This window comes from Pomacea canaliculata, linkage group LG2 (assembly GCF_003073045.1).
Source record: "Pomacea canaliculata isolate SZHN2017 linkage group LG2, ASM307304v1, whole genome shotgun sequence".
NCBI classification, from domain to species: Eukaryota; Metazoa; Mollusca; class Gastropoda; order Architaenioglossa; family Ampullariidae; genus Pomacea; species Pomacea canaliculata.
In genome coordinates, this window is record NC_037591.1 from 7,958,128 (window position 1) to 7,980,845 (window position 22,718).

At 38.9% G+C, this 22,718-nt stretch overlaps 2 protein-coding genes across 5 annotated transcripts; both read left to right on the top strand.

Moving 5' to 3' along the window:
- The first annotated feature begins 24 nt into the window (after nt 1–24).
- LOC112558302 (O-acyltransferase like protein-like) lies at nt 25–17,719 on the top strand. Of its 4 annotated transcripts, none has more exons than XM_025228688.1 (15): nt 35–1,313; nt 1,941–2,113; nt 2,473–2,569; nt 2,835–2,916; nt 3,210–3,466; nt 3,675–3,854; nt 4,166–4,259; nt 4,846–4,944; nt 5,197–5,362; nt 5,705–5,787; nt 5,926–6,027; nt 6,301–6,427; nt 7,041–7,245; nt 16,918–17,060; nt 17,569–17,719. In XM_025228688.1, exons 1-15 carry the CDS (start codon nt 368–370, stop codon nt 17,689–17,691), a joined length of 2,877 nt encoding a protein of 958 aa, XP_025084473.1. In that variant the 5' UTR covers nt 35–367; the 3' UTR covers nt 17,692–17,719. The 4 variants fall into 4 exon arrangements, with proteins under 4 accessions (XP_025084474.1, XP_025084473.1, XP_025084472.1 ...); XM_025228687.1 differs by lacking the exon at nt 16,918–17,060 and adding an exon at nt 7,459–7,601 and having other exon boundaries at nt 43–1,313; XM_025228686.1 differs by lacking the exons at nt 16,918–17,060; nt 17,569–17,719 and adding exons at nt 7,459–7,601; nt 7,731–8,390 and having other exon boundaries at nt 49–1,313.
- Nucleotides 9,206–12,374, top strand: LOC112558312. Its single transcript, XM_025228714.1, has 6 exons — nt 9,206–10,145; nt 10,270–10,442; nt 10,870–10,966; nt 11,285–11,366; nt 11,857–12,110; nt 12,298–12,374. The coding sequence occupies exons 1-6, from the start codon at nt 9,230–9,232 to the stop codon at nt 12,300–12,302; spliced, it is 1,527 nt and encodes a 508-aa protein (XP_025084499.1). The 5' UTR covers nt 9,206–9,229; the 3' UTR covers nt 12,303–12,374.
- Nucleotides 17,720–22,718: the final 4,999 nt, after the last annotated feature.

Sequence of the window (22,718 nt, forward strand, 5' to 3'; positions counted from 1 at the left end):
TGTACAACACATGATGGTATCACTTGGCGGTGGCGTGCGTTTGAGATAACCTCACTCCAGTTTTTCACCCTTCGAGGTGAACAAGATGTATCAACAATGAGTTAGCGGAACTAACGGAGATGAATATTGATAAGATTTGTATTGTGTGCAATCGAATTCAGCTTTGTCAGTTATCAGACAGATGCAAGCAACAGCATCAGATGATGATGAGATGCTCATTACACAACTTCCGATGGTCTGTTCACAGCTTTAACACTTACAACGAACCCCAGTACAGGCTGGCGTACTCTTTAAAGTAGAACTAAAGTGTTTCTGTATTTGTAATGAAGATTTTTGTTCTGTAATTTTTCAAAGCATACAACAAGGAATGAAGAAAATTAGGTTCGTTGTGTTGGTTCTCCTGCTCGCATTGAGGATAAGAGACAGTCAATCTATTGGTCAGACGGGAGGCTTACCAACCAATAATGCTAGTGTCATGGCCACTCCCTCTGGTACCTCCTTGTCCATAATGAAGACAGGCGATATCTCTTCTCACTCCTCTTCTATGGAAACTGGCACAATAAATTCCTCTTCAGTGACCTCATCGTTAAAAAATGTGCAGTTCGGAGTTAGCTCAGCGACTCCTTCTCCAGTGAAGGTAAGCACCAGAAACACTTCTTCAGTTGACACCCCTTCAGCTATCCAATCAACTGAAATTGTTACTAGAAAAACTGAACCAGAAACCCCAGTATCGAGAACCTCAGCATTGGGGAATTCAGTGTCAGGGACATCAGTGTCTGTGGTCTCCGGCTTAGGAGGTCAGCCATCAAGTTTTTCGTCTTTCGTAGCCTCGTCCTCGGGATCCACAAGCCACTCGTTTACAGGAACTGTTCCCACTGCAACAAAGGCAGAGGATATCCCTTTGAGTTCTTCTTTCAGAGACAACTCCTATGTGACTAATGAAGCCACACCTTCGTCCTTCCCTAAAGCAGACTCGAAAAACCTAAGTGAATCTCCATCCTTGACTTTGCACAACTCGACACTTCTTGGCGATAGTGCCAGCTCCACCCCTGCTTCCGGTACTGGTGAGACTTCCGGTGTTGCTCAGGAGCTTCAGAGCTTTTTGTCTTTGTTAGGAATAGTATCGGGCAACTCCAGCAGATCCATGACAGCCGAATTTCTGCCCTCGCTGATGAATAGCGGCATTTTGCTTCAGAACACTTTGCAGAAGCTCAGTCTCGTGACTCAAGACCTACAATTATCAATACACTGCGCGGCGGACCTTGCAGCCTTCCAGACGGGACTTCAAAAGGGGGAACCTTGGACCTTACAAAGTAAGTGCCTTTGCACACTTTGATAGCACATAAGACTAGAAACTCAGAATGGTAGGCTATCCGTGTAAACAATGTAAACCGTGTAACCGTGAACACCACAGGGAAAGGAGGTAATGTTGGACAGTTTCTTGTATACGCATGTCTTACCTTCACATTCATTCCCAGATTTGCAAGTTTCCTCAGAGTGAAAACCACTCTTTATAGACACAGGCTTAATAATTGAGCAGGAGAACATGAACATTTTGCTTGTAAAAATATATCTTTAAGACGTATGCTTAGAACTTACCTTGAGTCTTTGTGGTCAATCCTTTCAGCCGGTAACTTGTATTTCGGTCGGAAGTTTTATATCTATATTTCGCGAACACTTGTAGTTTGCTTATCCATGCTACAGGTACTAAGAAAGATATAGAGCCATAGAAAGCGAGAAGGACAAACCATCTACAGACTAAGGAAATGAGAAGTGTTATTCAGGTAAAATGGATCCAGACGATTTTCAATCACCAGTAACGACATCAGCAAAATGTAAAAGGAAAATAATCTTATCAACAGTTGGAGTAGCAAGAAGAGGGGTCAGAGAGCTGGAAAGTAAGATGACAGTGTTTACTAAAGACTGTTGCTTATTTGCAGTGATAGACGCCATGGGAAAACCACAGGCAGGTATACTGCTAGGGGAGAAAACACTTGTGGGACAGTATGACGAATGTCGGGGGATTTCCCAAAAGATGAATGATGGTGTGATCGAGGGGCTGTTTTGTACTCTTCAAGTGAAGATGGACTTTTCCAGTCTCGGTGGTCAACTGGTATGTACAGTGAGTGAGTGCGTGACTGTTCTAGAGAAACAATGTTTTACATTAGTCATGTGTTCTGTACAAAGGATTTAGTTTTGTTTCTCGAATGCGTATGATTCATGAGGTAATGTGAAAAACGTTATTCTTATTTTTTAAAAACTCCATGCCCAAGTAACAAAACGTTAATATATCTTTGCTTCTGGTCGTCTCCAACACAAATTTTATATTCCAAGGCGAGGGTTGGATGGTAACTGGGTTGGTACAAATATTGTGGAGGCTTGTTCTGTGAAGGTAGCAGCATCGTGTGTTAACGGTGACTAGTCCGTAGTCAAGCTTTGTCCACAGATTAAAGGATGACAAACATTTTGCAGGCTCTTCTGAGCCAAGTCCTCGGCACCGTATTCGTTGACATCTGTCTTCCGGCTTCATGTAGAGACGACGTGGGCCTGCTGGCGACAGACGTAGCTGGTATCAGTTTTTAAACCATTTTTCGCTGAGTTACAGGTGTACACATGCTATAAATTACATTACTATTACCGGTGAATATATTTCACAAAACAGGAAAAGCTTTTTGTATAAATTTGTTTTCCTTAGAATTTTGAAAATAGTAAATAAAATGTCAGCAATGGTCCGTGGTAGACAATGGTAAATTACAGTATTTGGAATTCGGTATTCTGCTTTGTTTAGATAAAAGAGAAATTGTTCTTGTTACTTTGGGTTTGATGTTCTGCAGACGCCTTTGGACAAAAAGTTCTTGGGACGACCTGCGTCGCGCCCAAGGATCCTACTGGTGACCAACTATTCTGGGTCACCATGTGAGTGGTTTGTTTTGAGTCTTGCCCTTTATAATTAAAAGGGGAGAAATTTGTCGTAATCACTGAAAGCCAATGAAGTAATTATCAGTCACCACATCAAAAATTTTAATGGTTAGAAATCTAATTAAAGACAAGAATAAAACATACAAAATAAGTCATGGAAACTAGGAGGCTAGATAAAGCGGAATACTGAGAAAATTGTTCTCCAGGTGTCGGAAAGGTTCGAGTAACTAATACTGCGACTAGTATTGTTTCATGTGGCTGACTGTCCTGAAACCATTCTCTGTGCTTAGAGGGATCATCGCCTTCCTTGGCCTCCTTGGAGCGTGTGGCACAGCCTACGGCGTTCGCCTCAAAGGGAGCGACAAAGGGGCGACAACACAAAGCACGGCGAGGACGGCGCACTCATATATCAATATGGCTTTTAATGGGGAAACACACACCAGTGGAAGAACCACATTACAGGAAGTAATGGTTGAAGACAAGAATCCCTCACCTACGGTAACTTCCAGTCCCGAACCAGTGGAGTCCGGGGTCATCAGATCCAGAGGTATCAGTAAATACTTTCACTTTACAATACAATACAACTGTATTAATCCACGAGGACAATGCCGGATAGTGCTCTTACTAGTAATATATAAAGATAAATACATATATATGTTGAAATAATTTCTCTCTCTCACTCACACACTCGTCCACATATTTATATTTTCTGTTTATAAGTCTAAAGGTTTGCTGTTCATACTTTCTCTTTGAAGGTCTGTGTTCCAAACTGCTGTTGAGTTTCTCGGTACTAGAAAACGGCAAAAAGTTGCTAAGCTTTGAGAGAGGTCAAGGTGACCTGTCCTGCCTTCACGGCATCCGGGTCATTACCATCACGTGGGTCATCCTGGGTCACTGCTTTTCCGCTCCACCTGGCACAACAGCCAACTCAGTAGGTGAGTGTGTCGTGGCCAAAAAACCTAGTAAATAAGACATCAATCAACAACTTATTAGTCCATGTTAGCAATATGAGAAGTCTCATCTTTTCTCATCAGCGAAAATATTTTGATCACCTCAGAATTTGTATTAGCATTGTTCATGCTATACATCTTGATGTGCCAAGGAAAAGCAATACACTTTCTCCATAAAACATTCATGATAGAGCACGTAAAAGAAAGTAATTTTGAAGAAAATATCATTTCTACATGAAAACAATAACAATGTAGAATGATCTTACTTTGCTGAAATTTGAATCTGAAAAATTTAGGAAACACAGCAGCCGTGATGACCATGATACAAGACTGGACAATGACACCTTTAGTCAGTGGAACTCTTTCTGTTGATACCTTCTTCCTTTTAAGGTAAGTCCTCGCAAACTTGTGAAGATAATCCTGTGGGTTTTTTTTTTTAAATAACTGGTTTTAAAGTTTTGGGGAAATTCCCTCATTCTCGACGAGGAACCACAGTTCCTCCATTGGGTGTAGCCTTAATAGTGTAAAATTATTCACTCTTTCAGAAACCATTAGTCGGTGTTTGAATACCTTTATTTTTTACATACTCTTATTGTGGGGAATATAAATGCCATGAAGTTAAGACAGCTGTTTGAAAAAAAGGAGTTGAAGTTGCCATCTATAAGAATTTACAGCGGAAGAAATAATGTCCGCGCCCATCTCAGTCAGTGAGAGAGGGGAATAGTTATGTAAGAAATATAAATTAATTATAAATTATTAAATATAAATAAATTAAAATTATTATGAATGGTTATATAAATATAAATGTATTTTGCAAAACTATAGGCAGAGTGCTGGGCAAGCTTTTTATTAGAAGAACAAAAAGTAAAAACAAGCACCTTCCAAACACAATGAAATACTTTGATTTTTGTTCTAATAGTTACATTAGGGTTGACAGCATCTTGCTTCCTCTAAATGTTGCTCTCCATCTTTGCAGCGGTTGCCTGACATCCTACCTGTTCTTACGACAGGCACAGAAGGCTGGCGGCATCACGTGCAGGAACATGATTCTGTACTACGTGCACCGATTCTGGAGGTAAAGAGAATGAAAGAGACAAAAATGATGACAATTTTATGCTAAAGACAAAAATGACAATGACAATGACTATTACAAGTATTAAGAGGTTTCAAACATCGACACATACACAAATTAGTAAATTACTAGTAAATAAAAAAGCTGAATCAGAAAATTATTCGCTTTCTTTTGATCCGGTGTATCTTTTACTTGAACGGACTACTTTGTAAGAGCTGACTTTATCTGATGCCCTGGAGATGGTCTTTGTCCTAGGCTGACACCTTTGTATATGATGACTATCATGTTTTATGCCGGAATAATGCCATACCTTATGAGCGGTCCCTACGACAACTCGCAAACAGCTGCCGTGACGAACTGCAAGAAGTACTGGTGGGCTAACCTTCTCTATGTCAACAACATTGTTACGATGAAGAAACTGGTAAACAACACATTCGGTACTCTGTGTGTGTGTGTGTGTGTGTGTGTGTGTGCGTTCATGTTTTGATGTTTCTTTGTGAGTAGACGAGTGATTATCAATATGTTTAAAGTACTAGTAGGGTGAAAAATTTTTCCAATGATTTACTTGCACTCAGCTGAGTATTTGTGTCTTTAACTCGACGTTGAGGGTGTTTCAAAACGGTTGAAATTTTATTTACCACTTTAATCTACTTATTCATTTTTCAAACATCACAGATACTTTAAAATGCTATTGAATACTAACTTAAAGCCAAACTTGATGAACTCGAATATTCCTATCTCAACACTTATTTTCAACTTACAGTGTCTGGGCTGGAGCTGGTATCTGTCTGATGACATGCAGTTCTATGTCATTGCCCCCATTATTCTCGTGCCATGGGTATTCGGGTAAGAAGATTTGGAACAAAATATCTTCTGTTCTTTCTTTCTTCTTTCTGCGACTCATATTTTTTCTCTCTTTACGTTAATATTTCTTGGTTGAATTTTTCCTCTCCTTCGTTATCTGCGGTTTGTTATTTCTTGTAGGAAAAGGACTATCGGGATTCTTATCTGCATTGCTATGATCATCGTTCACATCGTCACAAACTCCATTTTTATCACAAGAGATCATCTACAATATCTCTATGGGTAATGATGATTTCAATTTTCTTTTTAATATTCTTACACATTAAAATAAAAAGTAGTGTTTGCCCCTACAGTCTCCGAAAGACAAGCACAACTCTACAAACTTTCCTCTAGACTGGACAATGATTTGTGTGACTGGATAAGTGACATGAAAACTGCTGCAATAGAATATATTCTCAGCCAAAGAAAATAAATAAAAATAATAAACACTTTTGTTGGGATTTATCGAAAATGAATTTCTACACGATCTGCTAAGTATTGACTGTGTTTGTACAGAAATACTCAGATGGACTATATGACAGAAGTCTACTTTCCTCCCTGGACCCGTGTTGCTCCATTTGTACTCGGTGTCCTCCTGGGCTACATGCTGCACTCCACTGGATGCAAGTACAAAATGCAGCGGGTGGGTAAAGCAAATGTTTGTCACAAATGCTCATAGGCCTGTCAGGAGAGAGCTAGGAGAAAAATAGTGATAAAAGAGACGATATGACACTGACGATAATACCTAATGATGGTTGGAGGATGTTAAGAGATTTTGTTGGAATTGAATGCAAAAAATAGAGATGAAAAGATAGAGATAAGGAGGGAACGAGATTTGATTCAATGAGTTAATAATGGTAATAGAGATGAGTGGGAAAGATATGTCAGCAAAAGTAGCATGTGTGAGAGAAATTGATTGATTGATTGATTGATTGATTGATTGATTGATTGATTGATTGATTAATCATTCAAGGGCCATTACCCCCTATAAGCCCGATTGGACTGTCCGAAAATAATTTTATATCATCTGCGAGCAGGAGTATAAGTAGCTCTAATGCATCTGGAGTTAGTTGAATTCCATGTTGGCCCTTAAGGCGAGTTACAGCAGTTAATTCCGAGTACAACGATGATATTCTTTTTTTCAGCATGGTAGGATTTTTATTTATATACATATTTGTCCCTTTCTCTCCCAGTGACATCCAAATTTCGTATTTCATTTAATGATCTTATAACCTGAAGCGTTGCTCCTCTTTCAGCTTCTCGTCCTGTTAGGGTGGCTCTCGGCAGCTGGGGTAGGTCTGACCGCTGTTTACACTCAGTTTGATAATGTCAAAGATGTGGACAAGACTCTGCACCTGGCCTGGGACTCAAACCAGTTTGCCGTGTACGAGGCTCTCAGTCGACCAGCGTGGGCATGCGCAGTGGCTTGGGTCGTACTGGCTTGTTGCACAGATCATGGAGGTATGTTTGGTTGTGACTCATATTTTCTCTGCTCTGGTTGAATTTAACTTTAAATGCAAAAGATTGGATTTGAGCAGTAATAGATTCAACCATTCCTGAATAGCCAGCAAGAAAAAGTTTATTCAAAATGATCATTTTGCCGTAGACACGATATTTTATCCTCTAAGACTGATAGGATGTAGACATTATCATCATGTTAACATCATCACACAGGCTTTGTAAACACCTTCTTGTCCTGGAGGGGCTGGGCGCCTCTGTCACGGCTGACCTACGGGGCCTACCTGTTCCACCTCATCACATTCTGTGTCATCATGGGCAACAAAATCGCACCTTTCCATCTTTCCTCCTGGACTGTGGTGAGCACAATAAATATAGTAACTATGGTAACTAGTGGGAAATTCATAAATGGACAATAAAGGTGAAATCATCACAGTTTAAAAGTAAACGACAGTTATTACCTCTTATGCTGTTGTTATTTATTTCAGGCCGAGCTAACCATCTCTGTCACGGTTCTAACCTACATGGTGTCCTTCGTCTTCTCGCTGTTGGTGGAGTCGCCTACTCTTGGCCTCGAGAAGGCGCTGCTTGGTGGCGCTGGTAACAGAAAACATTAGAGTCGCCTGCTGTATGCATCAGAGACACATCTCATCAGTTTTACCTTTTTGTCACATAAAGTTTTACCAAGATATTTACTGAAGAAGCAAACATTGTTGTTGACCTCAGCAGCCATATCGGTCTCTTTCATCTGTGTTGATAACTCTTTTGATAACTTTCACGCCAAACGACGATGAAAACTATCAATGTAATTTTCAGATGCCTCGAATTATTAACGACAGGTTTAAATGTCATTTTACTTTTGCTTCTTTATCTGTATATAATAAAACCATATCATAGGGGGAAAATGTAAATATCAATCCTCATTTGTTGCTGCTACTGATGGTATATTTTACATAATAATTTGTGGCAAAGAAGAAAGATGAGAAAGCAACTTTGATTGGTTGTAATGCAAAAAGTTCTGACCATAAAGGATAAAATATTGCTCGTTCAAGGTATATCATTATTCAATTCTGCCATATCGGGATACTATTATATTGCAAATATTTTGAAGCATATCAATAAATTAGAGACTAGAAAGTCTATAATTGTTTAAGTATTTTTTCTTCTTTTTTGTTTGCTTGTTTTATGCTTGCGTTTATGTGTACTTGTTTGCTTTGGTTTCGTTTGCTTGTTTTTGTTGTGTTTATTTAAGACTTTGACTCCTGGAGATTGATTAGCCCACAGCTGTGCACTTCATTAGAAGCTGACACGAGTTAGTGACCCTTTAGTTGTAACCAGATGGCATAATGTAGTGTTTACTGATAGAGAGCCGCCAAAGTACACAGTCCATAATAAGTGGGAGCTGCTGAAGTACATAGTCTTAACTAAGTGTGAGCTGTCACAATCGGAAACTATTTGCATCAAACGACCATCATAACAGAGGGTGGGGGCGGTTGGAGATGGGTGGAGATGGTGTTATTATCCGCTGATTGCTTGTTGCTATTACTTCGATAAGTAGACATTAAGAAGAATTCCCACGACTAGAAATTGTTTTTTAATTAATGACTCTTTCAATCAACCTTGAGAACAGTTTGAACCACCAAGGGACTCATTGTAAATATACGACTGCGCTTAACATGGATATCTTTTGCCAGCCGGGTACATTTGACATAATGTCACTTCCCTTCCTCAATTCTATAGCTCACCAAGATGTACAGCTATCTTCAATGCATGTTGATAAGATTTGTGTCGTGTAATCGTCGTTTATCAGACTGATGCAAGCAACAGCATCAGATAATGATAAAGTGGTAATTACACAATTTCTTTGCGCCTTGATCTCTTCATAGTATTAACAATTAAAAAGAACCGCAGTAAAGGATCGTTTACTCTTTTACTTAAAACTTAAGCGTTTCTGTATTTTTAACAAACTTTTTAGAGAAGACAAGGAATGCAAGAAGTTGGGCTCGTCCTGTTGGTTCTCCTTCTCGTATTAAGGACAGGAAGTAGTCAAACTATATATCCGACGGGAGGCTTAAAGACCAGCAAAACTAGGGTCCAGACCAATCGCTCTCGAACATTCTTTTCTATAGTCAAGACAGGCAATGCCTCTTCTCTGGAAACTGCCACAATAAATTCCTCTTCAGTGACCTCATCGTTAGAAAATGTAAAGTCTGGAGCTAGCACAGCGACTCTTTCTCCAGAGAAGGTAAGCACCAGAAACACTTCTTCAGTTGACACTTTTTCTGCAATCCAATCAAATGAAATTATTCCTAGAAAAACTGAACCAGGGACTCCAGTATCAAGAACCCCAGCACTGGGGAATTCAGCGTCAGGGACCCCAGCGTCTTTAGTCTCCGGCTTAGGAGGTCAGCCATCGAGTTCCTCGTCTTTCGTAGCCTCGTCCTCGGGATCCACAAGCCACTCGTTTACAGGAACTGCTCCTAATGAAGCAAAGGCAAACGATATCCCGTTGAGTTCTTCTTTCAGATACAACTCCTATGTGACTAATGAAGCCACACCTTCGTCCTTCGCCAAAGCAGACTCGCAAAACTTCAGTGAATCTCCATTCTTGACTTTGCACAACTCGACAATTCTTGGCGATAGTGCCAGCTCCACCCCTGCTTCCGGTGTTGCTCAGGAGCTTCAGAGCTTTTTTACTTTGTTGGGAATAGTATTGGGCAACTCCAGCAGATCCATGACAGCCGAATTTCTGCCCTCGCTGATGAAAAGCGGCATTTTGCTTCAGAACACTCTGCAGAAGCTCAGTCTCGTGACTCAAGACCTACAACCGTGGCCACGGTGTGCGGCGGACCTTGCAGCCTTACACACGGGACTTCAAAAAGGGGAACCTTGGGCCTTAAAAAGTAAGTGCCTTTGCACACTTTGATAGCACATACGACTAGAAACTCATGGAATGGTAGGCCATCCGTGTGAACAATGTGAACCGTGTAACCGTGAACACCACTAAAGACTGTTGTTTATTTGCAGTGATAGACGCCATGGGAAAACCACAGGCTGGCATTCTGCTAGGGGAGAAAACTCTTGTGGGACAGTATGATGAATGTCGGGGGATTTCCCAAAAGGTGAATGATGGTGTGATCGAGGGGCTGTTTTGTACTCTTCAAGTGAAGATGGACTTTTCCGGTCGAGGTGGTCAGCTGGTATGTACAGTGAATGTGTGCTTGAGTGTTCTAGAGAAACAATGTTTTACATTAGTCATGTGTTCTGTACAACAGAGTCAACTTTATGTTTCTTGGAGAAAGTTGTATCAACACATGGAGTATATACTTAGAGATAAGACTTGTTCAGATACATTGAGAATTATGATTTTTTTAAAAACTTGTTGCAATAGTAAAGAATCAAAGCTCCATGCACGAATGTAACTCGTTATCTATTGGCAACTTTGCTTCTGGTCGTCTGCAATACAAAGTGCATATCCGGTGTTTGAAGGGGAGTGTTCGATGGTAGGTGGGTTTGGGGAAATATTGAAAGCTTTTTCTGTGAAGGTAGCGGTATCGTATGTTTACTGCTGTACAGTCTATAGTCCTGCTCCCTCTGCAGCATTAAAAGATGACAAACGTGTTGCAGGCTGCTGTGACCCAAGTCCTCAGCACTGTCTATGTTGACATCTGTCTTCCAGCTTCGTGTAGAGACGAAGCGGACATGCTGGCAGGAGAAATAGCTGGTATTACTTCGAGTGACACGTGCTATAGTTTATATTCCATACCGGGGCATGTATCTTACAAAACACGAAAAGTGAAACTCAGTATTCTATCATTTCATAGCTACCAACGTTTTGCATCAATCTGTTTTCCTTAGATATTCTGAAAATAGTAAGAAAGTAGTAAATCTTATGTCGGAACATCAAATGTCAGTAATGGTCAATGGTAACAAAGAACTGCAAGTTCTGGTACAGACTAGATAAATTATGTTATTTGGGTCTGCTATTCTCTTTATATGAAAGTGAACTTTATTTTGCTGCTTTGGGTTCGATGTTCTGCAGACACCTTGGGACAAAGAGTGGAAAAGACGGCTTGCGTTACCTCCAAGGATCCTACTGGTGACAAACTATTTTGGGCCACCATGTGAGTGGTTTGTTTTAAGTCTTATGCTGTTTTAAAACAGGAGAAAATAGTCGGATTTGTTGTTAATCTTGGAGAATAGTTTTATTTCTAAACAGAAAATTAGTTTTATTGCCTATGTCTCTATGTAAACAACTCAGGCCTGTGGTGAGGAGCGCAAGCGCTTGTCATCAATACAGTGATGATCTCGTCTGAAATCTCGCCTCTGGCGTGAGTGCGACACTTGTGACACCTGTTTATAGGGCTTAATGCTTGGCTGATGTAGCCTTGAAAGCTGGCTCGACACGAAGTCCCACGATCACCAATAACTGTCTTCAGCCATTGGAATAGTCATCAGTCATGCTGTCAAAAGTTTAAGTAGTTAGAAATCTTCGATTAGAGTGGAAGGAATAATACAAAATAAGTTATGGAGAATGGGAGTACTAGAGATCGTGGAATATTTTTCTTATTGCTTCCTGTAGCAAACTGTCCTGAAACCATTCTCTGTACTTAGCGGGATCATCGCCTTTCTTACCCTCCTTGGAGCGTGGGGCACAGTCTACGGCATTTACCTCAAGAGGAGCGAGAAAAGAGAGAAGATAAACAGCAGGTTAAGAACGCCACACTTTAACAGTGATATCAATATGGCTTTCAATGATGAAACTCCTGCCAATGAAAAAACCCCTCTGCAGGAAGTGATGGTTGAAGACAATAATCTCTCACCGACGGTAACTTCCAGCGGACTAAAGAGCTATGTCAGATCCAGAGGTATCATTAACCACTTTCTCTTTATTACTACCTTTGATTATTGTTGTAATTTGACAAAATCAAGAGTTTGCTGAGTGCTAGTGAACAGTTTGTTGAATTGGAAAGCTGGACATAGGTAGTAAACAAGAAAGGCTCACGGACGGAATCGTGAGACATTAAACATAGCATCAGATTTGGACCCTAACAGATTAGGTGCGAACAATGAAACCAACCAAGGACCGAGTTGGAGAGGCACTGATTGATGAGTGATCAAGGCTCACCCTGATGGTGCTGAATTTTTTCAGAAAAAAATGTACAGAATGCATCTGGCAGTTTCGCGGAGGAACGGTACTTGGCAAGGATGACTAGGCGATGTTTTTTTGCGGCCAACCGACCTACAGTATAAAACAGCACTCCCCTCGAAGAAGAATGTTCCAGTTTCTGATTAATATAATTTATCTTCGTATTTGTTAACATTGCTGACTAAACACATACGTCAAGTACTAGTCCACACAACACATGAGTGACATTTTCTGGTAAACGCTATTCATATTTTGTAAAGTTTATAAGTCCAAAGTTCATATTTTCTGTTTACAGGTCTCTGTTCCAAACTCCTGTTGAGTTTCTCGCTACTAGAAAACGGCAAAAAGCTGCTAAGCTTTGAGATAGGTCAAGGTGACCTGTCCTGCCTTCACGGCATCCGGGTCATTACCATTACGTGGGTCATCCTGGGTCACTGCTATTCCCAGCCGATTTCTAGTACAGACAACTCAGTAGGTGAGTGTGTTGCAGCCAATTAAGCACGAAATATAAAAAATACATCAATCAGCAACTGAGTAATGCTTTCCTCGAACACGATCTGAGCATAATAAAGAGTCACATCTCTTTGATCAGCGAAAATTCTTTGATCGCCAGAAAATTTTCAAGTATTATGGTTCGCATTTTATGTACCAGGTCAAAAGCTGTATATTTTGTCTATGAAACGGCATGCAAAAGCAAGAAATTTCAAGTGAAACTTCGTTATATCAAAACTATAGTCTAAATTTACTTCTGCCGATGTTCAACTTTGATAATTTCAGGGAACACAGCAGCCTTGATCACTATGCCACAAGACTGGACAATGATGCCTTTAGCCAGTGCAACACTTTCTGTTGATACCTTCTTTCTCTTAAGGTAAGTCTTCCCAAACTTTCAATACAAGCTTTGGTGGAATTTTTTAAATGAAGCTTCAATGTCTTTACAAAGTCCCAGAACTTTCATCTCTATCTCATTGGCCGTAGTACTAATATCATAATAATGTCCATTTTTCCAGAAGTCATTATTTTACTTTAATTTGTGCCAATCAGTACATAAATATTAGTAATTTTTTGTACAGTAAATAAACTTGATTTTGAAATTTCTTTTCACAGATGATTTTATCTTCTACATTATTCTTTCTATGTGTTATTGAGTTACAAAAACCATGAGCGGCTTTCGTAAAACTAGAGGCAGAGTGCTGGGCAGACCTGCCATTACAAGAACAGTAAAATAAACACAAGTACTTCGTGAATACAGTAAAATATTTTGATTTCTGTTGTAGTATAGGCAGTTACATTAGGGTCGCCAATTTGTTTGCTACAACTGCTACAATGTTGTTCTCCATCTTTACAGCGGTTGCCTGACATCCTACCTGTTCTTACGACAGGCACAGAAGGCTGGCGGCATCACGTGCAGAAACATGATTCTGTACTACGTGCACCGATTCTGGAGGTAAAGAGAAGGAAATAGACAAAAATGATGATGACAATTTTATGCTACAGATGTGAAAGAACGGTTTTTAAAAAACTTCAGACTATATCCGTTGTATCATTATTTTAAAACAACTACTTTGCAACGGTTGAAGAACTGGCCTTATTTGTTCCATGGAAGATGGTCTTTGTCCTAGGTTAACCCCTTTGTACATGATCACTGTCATCTTTTATGCCGGAATATTGCCATACCTTATGAGCGGTCCCTACGAAAAGCAGCAACTAGGTCTCTCAAACAGCTGTAGGAAATACTGGTGGGCTAATATTCTCTATATCAACAACCTGCTTGATTATACGAAAATGGTAAGATAAAGAAAACATTCAGTATTCTGTGTGACTGTCTTTGTGTCTTTGTTCGTTTGTTTGTGGGGGAAAGGGTGCGTGCGTGTGTGCGCGTTCATGTTTATGTTTGTTTGCTTCTTTGTGAATAGATGAGTGAGCATTCAAATGGACTACCAGGGTTATTATTTTTCTAATGAGCCGCGTGCACGCAGCTAACAACTTTCGTCTTTGATTCGACGCCTGAGGTGTTTTACAACAGTGTATGTCTTATGTACCACTTGCATCTAAAGTTTAGCCCTTGTATGAACATCACATGTATTTTAAGTGCTATTGAATACTAACTTAAAGCCAAACTTGATGGAGGCAAACATTCTAATCTCACCACTTATTTTCAACTTACAGTGTATGGACTGGAGCTGGTATCTCTCTGATGACATGCAGTTCTATGCCATTGCCCCCCTCATGCTCGTGCCATGGGCATTTGGGTAAGAAGATACATTTTGTTTGTTTTTTTCCTTATTTTTTGGGGGGGTTTTTTGGTCACTTTCGTGATTTGTCGTCGAATTTCTTCTCTTCTCCTAATCGTTTGACATCTCTGGTTTATTTCCTGTTATAGGAAACGGACTATCGGCATTCTGTTCTGCATCGCTCTGATCATCGTCCACATCGTCACGAACCCCATTTTGATCACAAAAGATAATCTGCAGGTTCTTTATGGGTAATACGTATTTCCATTATTAAAATATACGTCAAAGATGTAATGACAAGAATGTATCTGAACTTTTAATCTTTTCAATGTTCAAGATCAACCTATGTTACAATATTGTGCAGAAAGTTTAAAACATTAGATAATGCGGCTCGATATCGCAAAGAAGCCAACCTACCTGCCTTTAAGCTTTTCTGGGATTAGGTGAGCGCAACTGAAATGATTTAGTTAATGGTGAATTACACAATCTATTATTATTATTATTATTATTATTATTATTATTATTATTATTATTATTATTATTATTTATTATTATTATTATTATTATTATTATTATTATTATTAGACGTATTTGCTGTTAGTTGAAACTTGTTACAATGAACAATGGGAAGTTGCTAATTTTGTGTAGAGGGCACATTCCATGATCGTCACCCTTTTCTTGAATAAGCTCAAATAAGTAATACCTCAACAAGAAATTCAACTCATCATGGATGGATTAGCATGGATGCAGTGTCAAGCTTAAGTTTAAATGGTCAGGTAACGTAATCTCTGAAACATGAAAGTTGTTGGAAGTATATCAGCCGAAAACTAAATGCATAAATAATCGCCTACCTTTCTTAGATTTATCAAAAGTAAAATTCTACCTGATCTGCTTAACCTTGAGTGCGTTTCTGCAGAAATACACAGACGGAATATATGAAGGAAGTCTACTTTCCTCCCTGGACCCGTGTCGCGCCATTTGCAATCGGTGTCCTCTTGGGCTACATGCTGCACTCCACTGGATGCAAGTACAAAATGAAGCGGGTGGGTAAATCAAGTATCGCAAGCTTGTTACAAATGCTTCTGTCCATCATTAAAGTTGTACAGGTTTTTGCAATATTTAGTCCAGCGGCCCTTTATCCTCAGCTTTATCTTCAGGCTCGTTAAGACAAGTTCATGGTCGCTGCCTATGTAAGCATCGGGGTATATCCTCGTCTTGTCCTTGTTGATGTTGGATTTAAAGCATCTATGCAGTAGACCTTTCCTGCCCATTTCTTGTAGGTTTCTTCGACGACCTTGATGCTAGTCGACAAGCGCAACGGGAACGTCCGTTGAAGGTATGGTGATGTTTGTAGGAGTGTACATATTTTCACCTTGTAACCCGGTAAGCCTTATTTTTATAATACCTTCTTAAATCTTTAAACGTTGGTGGGTTGTTTTTTTCTTTGCATGCACAGCCGCTTGTGCTCTTCGGATGGCTGTCGGCAACAGCTATAGGTCTAACGACTGTTTACATTCAGTTTGGCACTATCAAAGGCATGGACAAGACTCTGCACCTGGGCTGGAATTCAAACCAGTTTGCCGTGTACGAGACTATCAGTCGACCAGCGTGGGCATGCGCAGTGATGTGGGTCATACTGGCTTGCTGCACAGAACATGGAGGTATGGTTGTGTCTCCTTCTATTTTCTCTGTTCTGGATGAATATTATGGTGAACACAACTAACCAGATTTAAAAAGTATCAGATTTATCCAGCCTGAACTGACCAGCATGAGAAAAGGTTTCCATACAGATTAAACTAAATACAGCTTATCCCCTATGCTATTAAAGAATAAAATATTATTGTACAGATATGTTCATACAATAAAGCACATACATTTTATCCCTTTAGGGGTGCCTTATTTTTTAAGATACCATTACATTTCTGGCCTTTGTGTCATCTAATTGCTCTCTCATTCTTTTCGCTATCTGTAACTTTTTATTTAACATTTTCAAAAAAAAGGAGCAGAGTGCATTTATGGTATTAAGAAATACAATTTGTTAAATATTATAATGAAAATGTAAGGAATTTTATGTTTCTAAAATTTTGTGCCGCAGTTCATTTCTTATGCCGACCCGCGGTATATCGAAACAGCGATAGATGAAGTAGCGAAGTGGAAGGGATAGTTGTAAGGGACTGTTCTTTTTTTAAAAAAAGAAGAAAGTTTCTTTCTAAGGTGATCACGTTCTCTCTGTTTTTAAGGCTTACCTGAAACGCGTGGTGACAGACTATTATTTTATAACTTTACACACAGGCTTTGTAAACACCTTCTTGTCCTGGAGGGGCTGGGCACCTCTGTCACGGCTGACTTACGGGGTCTACCTGTTCCACCTCATCACATTCTGCGTTATCATGGGCAACAAAATCGCACCTTTCCATCTTTCCTCCTGGACTGTGGTGAGCACAATAAATATAGTAAATATGGTAACTAGTGGGGAAGTCAATGGGAAAGTAAATAGTTCTGATCTTTAGCAGCCGAGCCCAGGACACAGAAATTATGTGCAGTCAGTGCGAAGCAGCACAAATCTAGCAAACGAATACATGAATTTTACAAGTTGTACTATGTTAACCTGAAAGTAAACTCGCCCATAAATATAGCAAGGTTAACGCTATTGTGATCGAAGACTAACTCTTTTACTTAATTAACAATCCATCACTAATCAAACAAGCACAGAGACTGCAGACCGAGTGGGTGGATGATAGGGAAGTATTACATTACTAGATAGACGGACAGATGAACATGATTGGAGTAATGGATGAACAGATGGATGGCAGCCCACATAAAATAGCGATATTTACTTCTGTAAAGGCTCTTTTTATTTAAACTGAACTAATAAATGGCACAATGAAGTCCAACTATTGAATGACAGCTTCTAATGATGTTATCATTGTTACTTTTCTTCAGGCCGAGCTAACAATCTCTATCACGGTTCTGACTTACATGGTGTCCTTCGTCTTCTCTCTTCTGGTGGAGTCGCCTGCTCTTGGTCTCGAGAAGGTGCTGCTTGGTAACAGAAAACAACTTTAGCGCGTCTTTGATATTCATTAAAGACACGAGCAGCTTCACCTACAAAAATTCATTAACACGCTCTGAAGAAGAAAACATTATTGTTAACCTCAGCAACATATTTGTACCTTTCATCTGTTTTAATAGCACCTGTGACTTTCAAGCCTAACGACGAAGACAACTTGTAATGCAATTTTCAAACAATGTTTCTGCATTTCTTCTTGGTTTTTAAACATCAAACTCTGGTTCCTAAATGTCTAACTTCTTGTTAAACGACATAACCTGTGTAAACATGTGCCTGAAAAACTTTTTAAAAACTTTATATACCCGATTCTGTATAGATTACAATAAAAGTGAGTTCTCAAGCAAGTTTCAAGTAAGATTGTTCCTTTCTACACATTTTGATCTATCGTTATCAGTGGATTATTCTTCTACCTCTTTTAGTTATTTTGTTATAATTTTCTAGAAAAGGGAAAAAATCATAAGTCCCAGTGGGTCAAACTGCTCTCTAGCCTAAACGGCTTCAATGAGTTAAGTATTATTTTTATGTCTGCACATACGGGAAACAATCCTTCACAGTTCCTTATTTATTTCAAATTATTCATAATAATAAATACAAATTTCATAAAATTAACTTTTCCAAAACCACTACAGATCTGTATATGAAGTACAAAGCAATGACAGACTAATTTCTTTTGATAAATGCCGTTAGCTTTAGCTTATCTGTGACTCCGTCGAAGTGCTAATTTAAATGTTGCATGGGAGACAACCACTAGTATACTAGATTGTCTTGTTAATGTATTACCTCTCTTCAATTTAACTCTATCTGATAGATTGATTGAACGACCTAAGATATGTGAAGGCTTGGTATAGAAACAGTTTTATAGCTCGTTGACTTTTAGACTATACAAAAATAAATCCGTTGAGCCTAATCTTTGGCAGTACCGTTCATCGCGGGCCACAACATTTCAGTGTTCATTTTTTTCTATAAATATTTAAAGAACTAACAATAATTTTATTTGTGCTAATATCAGTACACCAGTAATTTAATTGCACGGAGATGTAGTTGGTGAGATTAATGAAGTCAAGCATGCAAAGTACAACTCTTTTTTAAATTTTTCTTACCTGTGAAACTACTCCTCTTCTTTCCTTGGTCTGCACAAGAAGAGACGTCTGCTCGATTGAGCACGAACTTGGACTACACACGTCCTTGGATTGATTTATTGCGAGTGATGTCAATCCGCGGAAAACAAAGTTCCACCTCGATTGATAATATTAAGTATTTAAACGATTTTATACGCGCTGATAATCACTAGAATTCCTAACCCCGTTTAATTTTAGTAGTAATAAACTATTAATTATATTCCTAAATTTAATCTATAATTAATTTGTTCTAGTTTCTATTTTTACTATTTTTTCACTTGTAGGGGAAGACATCTGATCACGTGACATTGATCGTGATTCTTTTTTTATAGATAACCTCGACTGCACAATAAATCAGCTATTTAATCCACTTAAGAAAGAAATTGTCTCAAAAAATTTGAACAAAAATTGTTCCTCCTTTAACAAAGTTTTAATTGAAATTGAGGAGGTTATTAATTTATTTAATAAAAATTAATACAGTAGGAAACAAGTTCGCAGAAACTAACACCATTCCGATTACTACGCGTGGCACTAAAAACGTGCTGCAGAAATGAAGATGTATAAGTTTTATTTAGCAAAATTAACCAACTTTGAAAAATAAAATTTTCAACAAGATGAATAAACCAAGAGATTATTTATGAACTGCAGAAGGCCGGCTCCTTAAAACGGATATGTGTGTATGTATATATAAAACGTGTTTTCTATTATTAGCATGGCGTGCACTTTCCTGTGATACTCGGAACTGTATGCGCATCCCCGGCATCCTGAGACTTCATTAATGTGGATGATGAAGCTTGCAGTCTTTTATCTTGAGAATAAAAGGAGTTCGGTTTGGGTAGATACTGCATTGGAAGTGGAATCTCGTTACAACCCTTTATACACTAGGAAGCAAAATCTTTTTACAAACACGTACACAGCACAGAGAGAGAGAAAACTCCCCTCTTGTGTTCACAATAGTTTATCTTGGGATTTCTGCATGAAAGACCTATTGTGGAAACGAACCAAAGAAAAACAATCGCTTGTCAAGTGAAAATAAATCCTCTTGCAAACGTAGAGACGGATGGAAAAAGATATAATACTAGAACGATAAATGAATAGACAGATGTACAAGAATTAAACCTCAACCCGAGCCTTGGCTGACTCGGGTGTATTTAATCCCTCAACCAGCAATCGCTTTTACGGGGATTCATTAATCAATCGTCCCTTACAAGATTAAGGTTATCGAGTACTCCCCATTCCGTGCTGCTAGTTTCCACCAAAGATACTAAATACTAATATTTACTATCTCTGCTTCCACCCAGTTCTCCCCACATGACCCCTCTCGCTTTCCCAGATGACATTTTCTTTTAAAACAGACCCTACCATACTTGTTACTTCCTGATATTCATTAATATATACAATGTACGAACAGTGGAGGGTATTAACAGACATTATCTAGGACTAAAACATGTATTGACACTACGAAGCATGAACAGTCGCTGGCACACGTGCCAAGAATGAAGGGTTGTGGCGGGTGGGATACCTGATCTTGGACTTTGCCCTTTGGGAGGGAGTCGCACCTTTACTGGTTTTTGACTGAGAGTATATAAATATGCTAGGGTGTAAGTTTTCGTTCATTTTCCGGGATTGCGCAGTTACTGGTAAGCAATGTTCACTACTTTTTATTGTCTTTTTTTTTTTATTACAGTGAGACTGGTAAAAAGTAACAGACGGAACGGAGCAGAAAATGATGGTTGTTGCAACTGTAATACATACTTTTATTTGATAATGCAATAGCGACACAACGTCTAGATTTTTAAAAAGATTATATTTAAGAAATCTCCTGGTCTGGATGGTACTGAATAAACTTTCCACTGAGCTGGTAAGGTATTTGAGTACTCTAATCATTTTAAGTTTTAGGGAAGTGAGTCAGGGACTGCTTTTTCAGGTTTAGACGCCAGTGTTGTAATCAATTTAATCTATGCATGGTATTGAGCTTAACTTTCTGTTAACCTGTCGCCCAACCTGTTACGTTTTCGTAGTCCACATTAAGTTCGCATTCATCCATCTAAACGGCACTCAAACGCCACGTGTTTAATAAACTCCTATTAGAAATATAACCTGTTAGGGATACCAGCCATATTTTCTAACAAACTCTACAGGCATACAAAGAAATAATTGTTTTTAACAAAAATTAACTTCACAAAAGAACACACAGATGCTACCGACGCAGACGACACTCATATTTCCGATCTCAATCGCACAACCTTATTCTCACTTTTACTTCACTCGTCTCTACCCGACATCGTTACTTCCATGTGCTCTCTTCGCACTCAAAGTAGTTGAACTGAACGAGGTCAAAGACTCTTTTATGCACAGATTTTTCAAAAATAATTCCGATGCACATTGACTTTACAGAGATGTTTGTATACAATAATAAGTTCGTACCTTGGTAATTCACAATCGTGATTTTTGGATCGAAAACTATGTACTCAGGTAAGAGCTACTCAATACCTCAGATCGTTTTTTTTTTAATCAATCTCTATTTCGAACCGGATGATGTAATTGTAGATAAGGCTCTAACATGTTAAAGATTCGAACAAATAGGACGGGAGCTAAAGGGTTAAACGATCATTGTAAATAACTCTGCCTAAGCTCGCCACGAGCCTTTTATGTGTGTTCTATATAGCTAAAATAATAAAAGCAGGGTTATTTTTTTCTTTTCATCCTAATTCCTAAAGTTGGTAAAGGGCACATTTCCCTGCTAAAAGTTTACCACTGAGTCTCTGTTTCTCTTTTTCTTTTATACTCTCTCGCTCTCTAAACGCTGACAAGTAAAAGTAAACATACGAGAACAAAACAAAAAACAAAGAATTAAACACTCACTGGAGAAATTTTGTTATTTCCTGTAATTTAATGGTACGCTCAAGAATGGTTTTCATAATGATCATACCAGCACAACAAAAAATTTGTTTAAATAATTTTTTTCCTTTGGCCATTTGTGCATGCATGATGAAAAAAAGTTTTCGAGGCATTCTACAGAATAAGTAATGAAAGATTTATTACAGCATGTGGTTCATTTATGAAGGAAGAGTTCGTTATCGTTTGGTCTCGTTCAGCACTGTTTTTTTAAGTATCAAAGCATATTCGTTGGTGAGTTTTTTTCTGCTTTATTGTCAAGGGTGTAGTTACGATCTCGATGGCCAGTCATAGTCGTCAGTTTAGAGTTTTGCTATAAATATTATCATTTAAGGAAATAGCGACCACAGATAAATTAAGAACTCCCCCATCTCCCAATAAAACACCGACCTTGTGAATGGGGATTGTCTGGCAGACAGCTCAGTAATCCGAGAGATCAACAATCTCAAGTAGATACATGACAAATATGTCAAGATAGCTGAGAGTTTCGACATATCCCGTCTTTAGCCGATTTGTTCCTCCTTTCATTTATATTTCTACAATGCACTAGCCATGGCTTAAGTTCCTCTGCACCTTCATTTGAACTGTGAGAGACACCTGCTGACGGCTTTATTTACTAGCTTTTAATGGAATTTATATCCAGTCAACAAACTCCTGTCTTGGAAAGAGATATGCTGGGGTGGACCTGTTCTGTGTGATCAATGGGTGGACTTTGCCCCGCACCTGAACTGGTGACGTGGAGATGTGTTGAGATCATAGACCACCTCTGAGGTTTCACATAAAAATCAAAGACAAAAGTTGTCTTACTTGTTGAACAGTGAATTTTTGTGTTCTTATCTGTGATAAACGTACTGGACTTTGCTCGGGGCTACATTCTTAATCCATGAAACATTTTCACACAGTCTCTTATACTCCTGTCACAATATTTTTACCTTTTACGGGAGACTACTGTGTGGGTTCACTTTGCACAGGTCATAGGTGTTTATCGGCCTTTATCTATCATTATC